This window comes from Oryza brachyantha, chromosome 7 (genome assembly GCF_000231095.2).
Source record: "Oryza brachyantha chromosome 7, ObraRS2, whole genome shotgun sequence".
Lineage (NCBI taxonomy): Eukaryota > Viridiplantae > Streptophyta > Magnoliopsida > Poales > Poaceae > Oryza > Oryza brachyantha.
Window position 1 is genome coordinate 347061 of NC_023169.2, and position 12959 is coordinate 360019.

Genomic DNA, 12959 nt, shown 5'->3' on the forward strand with positions numbered 1-12959 from the left:
ATGGCTCTTGGTGATCTCTACTGCGGCATGAGCAAGCTGCTGCTCATGGCGGCCCTCGTCGCCGCAGCAATGGCGAAGGTGACGATGGCTGCGTCGACGATGGAGGAGAGGCACAGCAAGTGGATGGCCGAGCACGGCCGCACGTACAGGGACGCCGCCGAGAAGGCTCGCCGCTTCCGGGCGTTCAAGGCCAACGTCGAGCTCATCGACAGGTCCAACGCCGCCGCCGGCAAGCGCTACCGCCTCGCCACCAACAGGTTCACCGACCTCACCAACGCCGAGTTCGCCGCCATCTACACGGGCTACAAGCCCAGCACCATGCCGCCGTCGTCCTCGGGCGCCGTCACCTTCATGTACGCCAACGCCACCCTCTCGTCGGAGGACCAGCAGCCGGCGGTTGACTGGCGGCAGCAAGGCGCCGTCACCGGCGTCAAGAACCAGGGACCTTGCGGCTGCTGCTGGGCGTTCTCCACGGTGGCGGCCGTGGAGGGCATCCACCAGATCACCACCGGCGAGCTGGTGTCCCTGTCGGAGCAGCAGCTGCTCGACTGCTCCGACAACGGGGGCTGCTCCGGCGGTAGCCTCGACAAGGCGTTCCAGTACATGGCCAACAGCGGCGGCGTCACCACCGAGGACGCCTACCCCTACCAGGCCCAGCAGGGGACGTGCCAGTTCGACGGCACGTCGGCCGTCGCCGCCGCCACCATCAGCGGGTACCAGCGCGTGAACCCGAACGACGAGGCCGCGCTCGCCGCCGCCGTGGCGAACCAGCCGGTGTCGGTGGCCATCGAGGGGAGCAGCCCGCTGTTCCAGCACTACAGCAGCGGCGTGTTCACGGCGGACAGCTGCGGCACGACGCTGAACCACGCGGTGACAATGGTGGGCTATGGCGCGGCGGCGGACGGGAGCGCCTACTGGCTGATCAAGAACTCGTGGGGCGCCACCTGGGGGGAGGGTGGCTACATGAAGCTGGAGAAGGACGTGGGCAGCAGCCAGGGCGCGTGCGGCGTCGCCATGGCACCCTCCTACCCTGTCGTCTAGACGACGACGACGACGAAGACGAAGAAGAAGAATTGACCAGCTACGTACTACAGTATATAATTAATACCTACGTCGACGTCGTAATTAATTAATTAATATGCATGGCTGCTGCAGAGCTACAGAAGAATGAACAACTGTTCATCGCTAGCTGTTATTAGATATAACTAATTAGGGCTCCAAATATATGTCGTTAATTAATTCGTGGCTCGCGTGCACTCCCTAGAGATGTATGCATGGACTGATTCAGTCAAACATGCAACACGAACGTATATCTTATGAATAAAGACTTATTTCATGATTGAACTCACCAATTATTATGATTTCTTGCGGTTCCATACATGCATGGTGCAGGGTTTATAGATTTCTAGTTCTCTAAGCAAAATAATCTTGCTTTATAATGGACTGCTAGACATAAAGAAACGTAGGGTCGTTATTTTTTACTCTAGATCGATTAATTGAAGAGTTAATCAAGTTTATGCAAATTTCCGCATGTTAAATTGGGGAAAGTGTTCTAAACCCTCGAGATGATGTCCTCTTATCTAATGCATGCTATCTAAATAATCATTAAAAAATTTTAAAAAAATTTATGAATATAGATTAATATAAGATATATCACTACACAAATATGCAAGTTCAAATATGACTTCTACAAGCCATAACAAAAATAAAAAATTAAACTCTAAATAGTATACGCGTATATAAACGTACCTTCATGTCTCATTTAACACCGCTATGCTCACTTGACGGACTAGGGTCAGCCCGGGGTCAAATCTGTAAAGTGAAAAATACGCAGTTAGCTTTCAAAATAGAGTCAGTTATACAATAACCTCAAATCTGAAATAGATATCTTATTAAAATTATGTTTTCTCTAAAGAAATACCTAGGTACATACTACAGAGGGAGCGAGCTTGGGCAGGGCCAGCCCATTTCCCTCTGGGCCAAGTATAGACTGCATGCCACAACAAAAAGTTACTCAGCAAAAGAAAAGGCTTTGGACAGACTACTGTACAAAGGTGAGAGTAGTATGTGGGTTCCAGCAATAAACAAGGCAATTTGGTTCGTTAGTACAGTAAGATGGTCCATTCATCAAGACTGTGAGATGCTAGAACATTCTTCTTTCTTAAGTATGGAGAGTCAAGATTGTTGAACATCTCCTGAAAAATGTTTGTTTCTACCTACGGCTACGGTCAATCAATGGCGCCGGCCGTCGACCAACCGCTGCTTCACCAGGAAGGGGCCAGAAGGTTCCGCCGCTGCAGGACGGCGCCCTCCTCCGACCCACTGTCCACGGCCAACCACACCTCCTCGCCTCCCAAGACGCTGTTCGGCGCCGGCGCCGCCGCCCGCCCCAGCTTCCGCCTCGTCGGCCTCCTCCTCGCCGCGTACCTCCTCCTCGGCTCTCTCGCCTTCTACCTCGCCATGGACCACATGTCCGGCACCCGCACCGCCCGCGCCCTCGACGCCCTCTACTTCTGCGTCGTCACCATGACCACCGTCGGCTACGGCGACCTCGTCCCCGCCAGCGACGCCGCCAAGCTGCTCGCCTGCGCCTTCGCCTTCGCTGGCGTTGCCCTCGTCGGCACCTTCCTCAGCAAGGCCGCCGACTACCTCGTCGAGAAGCAGGAGGCGCTCCTCTTCCGCGCGCTGCACGCCCACCGCGGCGGCGAGGCACGGATGCTGCGCGCCATGGAGGCGAACAAGGTGAGGTACAAGCTGTACACCGCGGGGGTGCTGCTGGCGCTGCTGGTGGCGTCGGGGACGGCGGTGCTGTGGAAGGTGGAGGGGATGCGCCCGGTGGACGCGCTGTACTGCGCGTGCGCGACGGTGACGACGCTGGGGTACGGCGACCGGAGCTTCTCGTCGGAGGCGGGGAGGGCGTTCGCGGTGGCGTGGATCACGGTGAGCACGGTGGTGGTGGCGCTCTTCTTCCTGTACGCGGCGGAGGTGTACACGGAGCGGCGGCAGAGGGAGGTGGCGCGGTGGGTGGCGCGGCGGCGGACGACGAGCATGGACCTGGAGGCGGCGGACCTGGACGGCGACCGGCGCGTGGGGGCGGCGGACTTCGTGCTGTACAAGCTGAAGGAGCTGGGGAAGATCAGGCAGGAGGAGATATCGGAGTTCCTGAAGGAGTTCGACAAGCTCGACGCCGACCACTCCGGCACCCTCTCCCCCGCCGACCTCGCGCTCGCCCAGTCGCCCGACCCGGACCCGGACCCTCCCAACCCTTCTTAGACCACCATTCTTTCTTCCTAAAATGCTCTATAATAACTAGATACTGTTCCATATAACTGTGATATATGTTGAGAAATATAAGTATTTTATATATATTATTAGAGTCCTATAGTATAAGTTTATAAGTTGTTTTTGTCTTTAAGTCAGAGTCAAACTACTCTAAATAAAAAGGTAATAAATACTTACCATCTAGGACACATCTATTATAAAATATCTCTAATTATAGATTTAATGAAACTAATTTGGTGTTTGTTGTATTTGTTACTATATTTGTATATAAATTTAGTCAAACTCGAAGTGTTTTGACGTCAAAACGACTTATAACTTGAAATAGAGAGAGTATTTTTATATTATTTATCTCATCAATCAGTTATCATTTAAAACCATTATTATTTTATCCCCTGATATTCTATTATATCTACCGATTACTTATTTATTAAGGCATATTATAGTCTTATTTTAATCTAATTACTAGCAAATAATTTAAAAATATTTATATATTTTTGGAATCGATGAATAGAAAAAGGTAAAAATTGTCGCTACAACTGGCTAGTGTTTAAATTGCAGCTTTGGATGAACAAGAAAGGTTGCAGAGTCTTCGAGAAAAAAAAAAGATGGAAAAAAAAAGGGGGGAAAGGTTCCAGAAAAGCAAGTGAATGAATGATGATTATCCAAGGAACAAACATATGGCTGGAGATGAGTGAAAAAGGCAAAAAGGAAGCAAATGCAATCAAGCAGCAGAGAATGATGGAGATATTCATCAACGTGGCCATCCAAATCATGGAGAAACATGATGAATCATGTCTTGTTAATGGGCTCAAATCTTATTGGCTAGCCTTCTCAATCGTGTCGGCCCAGTGCCACTGCAAATCAAGGACACCTCTCTTTTCTTTTCTTTCTCTTTTTTTTTCCCTTTGGTGATCGAGACATCGACATGAAAAGGCCAAGATGGAGAAGGCATAAAGATTTGTTTGACTTGCAGTGTACTGCATGCAATACCAACGCTAACGTTGACGGTTTTTTTTTAAATAAAACACAATACCAGAGCTTAATAAAACACAATATATATTGCTGTACGTGTTGTGGTGTCATTTAATACCAAATGAACTTTTTACACTCCAACTGGTAGTAGTCTATTGTATATTTGTAACATATGTGTCATCCTAACAGAGGTGACACCGACGATGATTATAGCTCCATCAGTATATATTATTATCCAATTAACCAATCCATTGCTAAATGAGGAATTATTATCAACAAAAAACTAAAAGAGCAAATTGTTTATTTATTCAACCTTACGGGTAGATCCTTGTCGGCAAGCACGAAATGTAAAATAAGTAGCCTATAATTTATTTTTTAAATAGCTCCAGCCAAGATAGTATATTTTAGGCTACTTTTGAAATATATATAGAATGAATTACCCCGTGTGTCCTCGTCAGCTTAAGCATTTAAGTTGAAATGATCGGTGCATGAAACTTAATAGTATATCATTAGCCATTTTTATGAAAAGTTTGGTCCATTAGAATAAAAAAGATCAACTAATTCACAATCTGTGTTATACGGTATATATATATATATTTATATATATATATATATATATATCACATAAATGTGCTTGTGTTTATGCTTATTATAAGTCAAAATTTAAATTTTTAATTTTAAATTTGGAATAAATTTTAAGTTTTCTTCGTTGTAGTTTATTTTTCAGCCTTGGCTTTTAGATAACTAAGAACATACTTTAAAATTTTATTTATAAATATGTTGTTTGGATTTTTTTCCTAAAAAAGCTAAACAATCACTCCATGGATACAGCTCTAACAGTTTCATGAATTCATATAACCAATATTTATCCATTTTCATCACTAATAAATAATAGTTAGTCATTTTTTATGATAATCAGTGCCACTGGTAGAATCAATCTATACAATTTTTTTTGTTATTAACGATCATATCTATACGGCACCGGTGATGGCAACGGATTTACCGACCACCAACTTTATTTTATAAATTATGTTATCAACTACTACTTTATATACTTTAATGTTACATTATATAAGTTGTTCTATTGTATTTCATCTCTAAAATACATATTTTTCCAAACAATGCTAGTATACATATGTAATTCATATTTCTTCACAACATATTTATATAACTGGTTTAAATTTATAATTAATATCAACTAAAGTCCTAAACTATTGGTAGTAGACCGGGTAATTCTTTTTACTAGTAGTTAGAACTTAGAACACATAATTTGATTGCTTAGATTTTTTTATTGTTCATAATACTAACATAGGATGTATTCTATATTAATATTGCCAGTGGATATACCGTAAGACAATAAAGATGTGCATGTATGCACTAATTATTCAAAGTACTCATACGTTAAGAGTATATATTATCTTGAACTCTAAATTTCCACAGTGAATGAATTCAAATCACCAAGCTTATCGCCTGTACGTCATCCAATTCGCAGAAGATAATTCGATCGATTAGTTTGCAGCTACAGTTAATTAGAACATATACATAAACGCAAGTATAAATTAATTAATTAACCGGCATGGGAGCAGGCATGCAAATATATTTTATATGCACACAATTGCATGCATAAATATCGATCATCAGTAGGGGGGAGCAGCACTAGGTAACGTGCTGATCAATTACACAAAGACACGTACGGCAGCGGCAGCAGCCACCTTTTGCTCGTAATTTTCTTGCAAATCTCATGTATATGTAGGAGCAAGGCAAGCAAACACATATAAGAACAGCTTAATTAATCGCTAGGTTTTTTCTAGATCAATTTCATTTTAGGAGAATGATCATGCATATCATCGCTAGGAGAGATCGATTAATCAACGGTTGCTCCCATCGATCGGTACGTGCATATCCAGCTAGCTCGCATGCATGGGGGCAAGCTAGCTGAAGCTGTTGTCGATGATCATCTTAAGCATTGAGGTGGCTCAGCATCCATGGCGGCAGGCCTCCAATGCGGAGTTGCACCTGACCCTGCACCGCCGCCGCCGCCGCCGCATCGCTTCTCTCTCCCATCATCACCGGCGGATAGCTAATGCATATATATAACCATGCTTAATTAGACATGCAGTTAATGAGAAAAGTAGACCAGCAGTGACATCTATACGTACGTAGTAACCAAATAATAACTCTCTCCCCCAAACAACCAACATATATATAGATGCATGCCCATATACACTACTGATAGTATAATTACCAGATGTTTGTATATCTACTGGAATGATACACGTACATGAGATGAGATTGATGAGTATTAATTATGTGTATACCAGATGTTTTGTGGTGGAAGAAGAGCCTGCTGATCCCTGAGCATGGAGGAGGAGGAGGAGCTTGTCTGGGCCTGGGGTTGGGCTTGGGCTTGGGCCTGGGCTTGGTCCCACTGCACTACTTGCTGCTGCCCCCTCACAGTCACAGTCTTCTGCCTCTCCACTAGCTGCATGCAGCAAAATATCGTTAACTATAGCCATGGATGGATTGGAAACTGTCCACAAGATTAATTAACTGATTTGATCTAAACCAGTGCATGAAGTACTTATATCCCTAATGCCTCCATTGGCAAATTACAACAGCTAGCTTACTTCCTTCTGCAGAGCCTTGTTCTCCTCCTGCAGTGATCTCTCCTGCACTCATGCAAAAAAAAAAAAGCACCACCATCAGTTCACCATTTAATATAATATATTGGAAAATTGCAAAGATGCCATTATAATTTTCCAAAATTAGAGATATGCCATCATGACCCACATGTCATTGACTTACGCGGGTCTCACATATCATTGTGATACCAATGGCATATCTTCAACTTTGTAAAATTGTAATGGCACATTTGTAAATTTCCAATATAATATGCATGCATACACAGTGTAGTTCAATTGGTCACCTTTTTCTGCAGCTCAGAAATGGACTCGAGCATAAGGTGACTCTGCAAACACAGACATATATATATTGTTCGAATTAGTAGTAATCATATCTGGAAAATGTACTCCAAAATTAATATGCAAATTTTTTACTTAAATAATTTCTGAAAAGGCAAAATACATCTCTTTGGATATGTGTGTAACTCAGGCATGAACTATTATATATATATATATATATATATATATATATATATATATATATATATATATATATATATATATATATATCAGTCCAGTTTGAAACAGAACAGGCAACCATATAAGGTAAGCTATTGAAGCTAAATCACCACATTTATTTGTAATAATCTAGTATTTTTCTACTTTTGGTGTGTAGAGGCCCGGAATTTGAATAAAAATATTCCATTGTCTGAAAACGAGGCGTCCGTGGCGACTTCGAGGTTTCTCTAGGATTTGCCGGCCAGTCTTCGGAGATGCTTATAGGGGGGTTTGCACGCGTGCGTTCCTAGGGGAGAGTGTGCGTGTATTGTGAGCATCTACGTTGTACTGTGTTCTCATAAAAAAAATTATTCCATTCTCTGAAAAGGTCGTACCTTTCTTGATCTTATGTGCTTCAATGAACTCTCCAGCTGCTGCTCTAGCTGTTGCAGTTCTTTGAGGTTCAAGGATTCCAGATCCTCTCCCATGAGGTGTCTACGGGATACATATGTAGGTTCACACATCATCTTAAGTAGTTAATACCGGAACTGTTCTTTTAAATTGTTTTGAAACAATAAACAAGCTAGCGATATTAATTAGTTCGAAATTTATTACTTGTGACATTTTTGTATGGTCTCAATCTTTGCCTTAAGTTTCCTGTATTCATGGCACCAATTTCCCTGTACAAAAAGAACTCTTTGTCAGTATCAACAAACATATATATATATATATACATATATGTGTGTGTGTGATCGGTTGATCTTTTCTGCGAGCTAATTACTATTATTGTGAATTAGAGAACTGCTTCATTCATTCTATATTGTAAGACTTTCTCACCCATTGATCAATGTATATGGTTATTCATATCCCTAGATTCATTAGTATTCAATGGATCTGAACAAGAGGTTAGAAAAATCTTACACTATGGAATAGAGGGAGTGTTACTGTAAACATAAAGAGGTTGAACCAAATATTAAAAAAATTAAGATTAAATTTCACAAAGATACCAGTAATACCAAAATGTCACAAAACTATAGATTTAAGAACATGTATCACAAAACTATTGGTAGAAATTTAGCACCAACTTTATCACAAAACTATAAATTTAAATTTTCATGTCACAAAAATACATATTTAGTGGTGAAGGTACCAAAGAATTAAAGATTTTGAAGTTGAGATTCGTAATATTACTGTTTTTGTAATGATGTTAAATCTGTAGTTTTGTGATAGGATGCCTAAATATGTAGTTTTGTAATGCAAATCTTAAATTTGTAGTTTTACAATAGTGTGGTAAGATATGCCATTTTGTGAAATTTACTAAAAGATTAAAGACCCTAACTGTGTACTTGAAATCCTCAGTGGCCAGCAATAGTGGAATATATACCAAATCCTCAAATACAAACCATGTATATGAATATTTGACTAAATTATGGAGTTGTAGCTTCTTAAATTAATTTATTAGTAGATGAAAAATATTTTTAAGCCTTGATACTCCAGTTAAAAGTGAATTAAGGTAGAAATTCATCGAATTGAAAAATAACATATCAAAAGAACTTGTTAAAAATTTTAAAATGTACATGAACTTTTGAAAGGTACAAAATCAATTTATTCCTAATGCTTTCTTCATCAGGTTGCAAGTAGAAAGCTAAATAATATTAGGTTGATTATATTTCATATTTCTTTTTATTTCTGACAAGAGAAACAGCTAGCCTTACAGAAAACTGAAATAGATCGAGCACAATACCTTAGTTAGAATGACATCCCCTAAAGTACATCATTGGCATAGTGCAACTTGTGTACAAAGTATATATTGGCCAAAACTTATCTCGAACAATTTCTACTCCCTCCTTTCCTAAATTTTTGACGCCGTTGACTTTCTTATAAACATTTGACTATTTGTCTTATTCAATTTTTTTTGTCAAATATGTAAAGCTATATATATGCATAAAAGTATTTTCAACAATAAATGAAATGGTATAAAAATAATTAAAATTATGTAATTTTTTTGAATAAGACGAATAGTCAAACGTGTATAAAAAAGTCAATGTCGTCAAACATTTAGGGAAGTAGGGAGTATTTGAGCATCACTATTAAAGTATATATTTGGTCCAACCTGATTCTACCATTGCTATTAATGTATTATGCATTTTCTTTGTGTGTTTTCCTTATGTATAAATTGCTCGATGAAACACATAAAGAAACAATCAAACCAGAGTATGAAAAAAAAAGAATAAATTGTAGTTGAAAAAACAGTACACAACTGTAATCATTATTTAATTTACAGAAGAATTAGTGTACAGATCATAACTTTGCTACGATGCTTCACAAGGAGACTTCCAGGTGGTCTATTGCATGCCCAGAATAAATAAAAGCTGAGGGGATTAAATGAAGATAATTGGAACTCTCCTACATGGTATCCCAATCTGTAGAAATTTTGGAAATACGCCAGAGGGCAAAAGGACACGATTTAAAGTCAAAAAGCATGAAACAGAAGGTTACCCTACATCTAGCTAATTGTGGCGAGTACAACGATTTATCATTCACAAAAAATGCTTAATTTGTTAACATGTGATAAAAAAGGTAGCAAGGAAAAGATTGAAATGCTAGCGCAATAGGAAAGGAGTAGCAATATATCTTGCAACGGCCACTGTTTTACCTCACTCTCGGATTCAGCTGAAATGAGAGCCTTTTCAGCATATGAATAGCGTTCATAACGTTCAAGGATTTTGTCCATCCTGCAGGGCACACATCATGAACAGAATCTGAAATTAGTCCACAATGTAAATGCTTTGCATTCTCATGCATGGAAACGTTTAGGAAATATATTTAATTTGTCTGAAGAATGTCTACTAAACTATATATACAAGTATAATCAAAGCTAAAAATTTGACAGAAGCTACACAGTTACAGTTTGAGTTCGGCATATGAAAGTATTTGAGTTAATTAGGCTAGCTAGCTTGTTTGGTTAAATGATGATCAAGACTAATACATAGGGAATTAGAGATCAGCATGTTTGTTCACAGAAGCTCCTGCTGTTTAAACAGTACTACAGTAATAATGCAGCACGGCCCAAATAAAGAGCATGGACTGCATGAAGCAGCTGAACTTAGTGACAATGAAGATGCAACAATGGTCTTATCTTCAAGAAAACAGGGATGTGGTATGGGACTGTGTCAAAAAAAAAGCACCACATGACACATGTGATATGAGGGTCTAAACACCAAGATTCATCCATTTCAGAACTTGAATTGGATTGCTAATGAAAGATTAGCAAAAACAATCAAGATTATATATAACAGAACCATTGAACAGCAGTCAAGGACTCTAAAAAGAGCAGTGGAGCTGTTCAGACTTCAGAATAGACTATAACAGCTATCACCATTGAACTGGGTGATACATCTTACTAACTTTCAAGTAACTCCTTTAATTTAGAGTAACCTACATAATAACCCTGCAGCTATAGGTTCTTTACAAGCTCCTTTATCTACAAGACTCTAAGATTCATCACTACAGTTTGTCTATACCATGAAGATCCTGAAGAAATTTGACTTGTTTTATTCACTGGCACCCTTAGATCTATCTCTCAGGAAGGGACAGAAGAGATAATTAAGATCAGATAAGTCAAGATTTCTGGGGGATCATGAAGTGCCTTCGATTAACCTTAAAGCTGGGCCTGGGATGAGCGTGTGCAGGACACTGTTTCAGTACAACACAGACGACCGTAAAAGTTCTCTTTACCTAGACGTCAGAAACGCATTTGCGGGCAAAGGCAAGGTAAACGATGGCTATTAGTGATTTTATAGTGAGCAAGATTATTATTTTCTGGAGTCATCACAGGATGATTAAGTACATCTTGATCTAACTCCAGAATAATTAGCGAATTATATTATCCCGTCATTATTAATCAGTTGAGCAGAAAATAAAGCAAATATCTTGCGGTCATTTCAGGCCAAAAAAACACTGCAGTTAGCCATGAAAACCAAAGAAATCTATAGATCAAAGAGATGCTCAACGTGAACACCAGCAGAGATCCATAAAAAAGAGGGAGAAGCTATCATACAAGAGGATGAGAGAGAAGGGAAAAAGAAAGGCCGCCAGATCTGTCCATCTCCAACGTTTTGGTATTTGAGAAAGATCATGCATAAGCAAAAAAAAAAAGACAGCTGTTTGAGTTAGTAATTACCAAGGCTCAAGAGAATTAAGAGGGGAATTAATTACTTAAGAAACAGCAGATTTTTGCATGCATATATATGTAAGACTGTGGTAGGGAGGAGTGCATGACACTGGTGGTGGACTCCTCGTAATGCGTGTGATATATTCTTTAGTATTTTCTTTCTTGAGAAGTGGAACAAAACCATGCATCGGATTTAACTTGAGAAGAGGGGAAAAAAATAACCCAATTGAAAGTCAGGCAGGAGCAATCAAATCACATGGAAAAGGGGAAGAAGAAGAAGAAGAAGAAGAAGCGAGTGAATAAAAAAAACTATTTGCAGTACATCAAATTGAAGGATGATGAACTAACACCTGCTAGCTCAATGCATCAGCAAAAGAACAAGCAAGACCATTACTAGCTAGCTGATCTAGATAATCACATAGTATACACCTAGTTAAATCCAATCTAACCCCATGAATCTAAGAGCAAGCAGATGTTGTGCACTATACTTTTTTTGGTACTGCTCCATACGATGAGAGATTGATGAGATGAACACCAGCAGCAATTAGCCAAAGAGAGAAAGAAAGAAGAGCCATCAATCCCAAAAAGGGTATGCAGGTGGATAGGCAAGCAGGAAAGCAAAAGGCCAGAGCTAGGGGGGGAAGCACAAGAAAGGAAAGGGAAATAGAAAGAGAGAGAGACGATTTGCCCGAAATGAGGAGGCAGCTGCGACTGAACTAGCTCGCTCGCTGCCTGCACACTGGATATGACTGTGTGCCTGTGCGTGTGCGTGTGCGCGCCAGTGAAGTGTGTGAGCATAAAATCATCAGCTGTAGCACAATCTGAGCCGACAGATCGATGCACGTATGGCATCATGTCATGGCAGACACAAACAAGAAGAAGAAGAAGAAGAAGAAGAAGAAGAAGAAATGGAATCGATGGGGGAAATTAAAAAAGGAAGGGCAGAAGCTGCAAGAGAGAATTGCAGTTCGTCGATCTCGGGAAACGGCGGCAGTAGGAATCAAATCAAGGAAGCAAATTAAGTAAACAAAAGCTTTTAGGCCATGGCGGCAGGGTGGATGTACGTGCCTGGAGTCGGTGGCGTACTCGTAGAGCTTGCCCTTGGGGGAGAAGACGATGGCGGCGACCTCGGCATCGCAGAGGACGGAGATCTCGTGCGCCTTCTTGAGCAGCCCGTTCCTCCGCTTCGAGAACGTCACCTGCCGGTTGATCTTGTTCTCTATCCTCTTCAGCTGCACCTTCCCACGCCCCATCTCTCTCTCTCTATCTCTCTAGCTAGCTACGTACGTCCGTCGCCGGCGACGACCTCGCTCGCCGGCGGCCGATGGATGTGGATCGACCCACCTGGCTAGCTAGGAGGTAAGGTGTAGTAGAGGAGGAGGAGGAGGAGGAGGGGGAGGCGAGAGGAGGAA

At 41.2% G+C, this 12959-nt stretch overlaps 3 protein-coding genes across 3 annotated transcripts; 2 read left to right on the plus strand and 1 right to left on the minus strand.

Annotated features, from left to right (window-relative positions):
* On the plus strand, positions 1-1041 carry LOC102712554 (ervatamin-B-like). The gene has a single exon (XM_006658148.2). The coding sequence runs from the start codon at positions 1-3 to the stop codon at positions 1039-1041; it is 1041 nt and encodes a 346-aa protein (XP_006658211.2).
* A 1019-nt stretch (positions 1042-2060) lies between these two features.
* LOC102712831 (two pore potassium channel b-like) lies at positions 2061-3409 on the plus strand. The gene has a single exon (XM_006658149.3). The coding sequence runs from the start codon at positions 2203-2205 to the stop codon at positions 3271-3273; it is 1071 nt and encodes a 356-aa protein (XP_006658212.2). The 5' UTR covers positions 2061-2202; the 3' UTR covers positions 3274-3409.
* Positions 3410-5853: 2444 nt separating this feature from the next.
* Positions 5854-12959, minus strand: LOC102717353 (MADS-box transcription factor 15). The gene is made up of 8 exons (XM_006657337.2): positions 12616-12959; positions 10030-10108; positions 7989-8053; positions 7769-7868; positions 7181-7222; positions 6882-6923; positions 6573-6736; positions 5854-6334 (listed from the first exon to the last, which is right to left on the minus strand). Exons 1-8 carry the CDS (start codon positions 12798-12800, stop codon positions 6214-6216), a joined length of 798 nt encoding a protein of 265 aa, XP_006657400.1. The 5' UTR covers positions 12801-12959; the 3' UTR covers positions 5854-6213.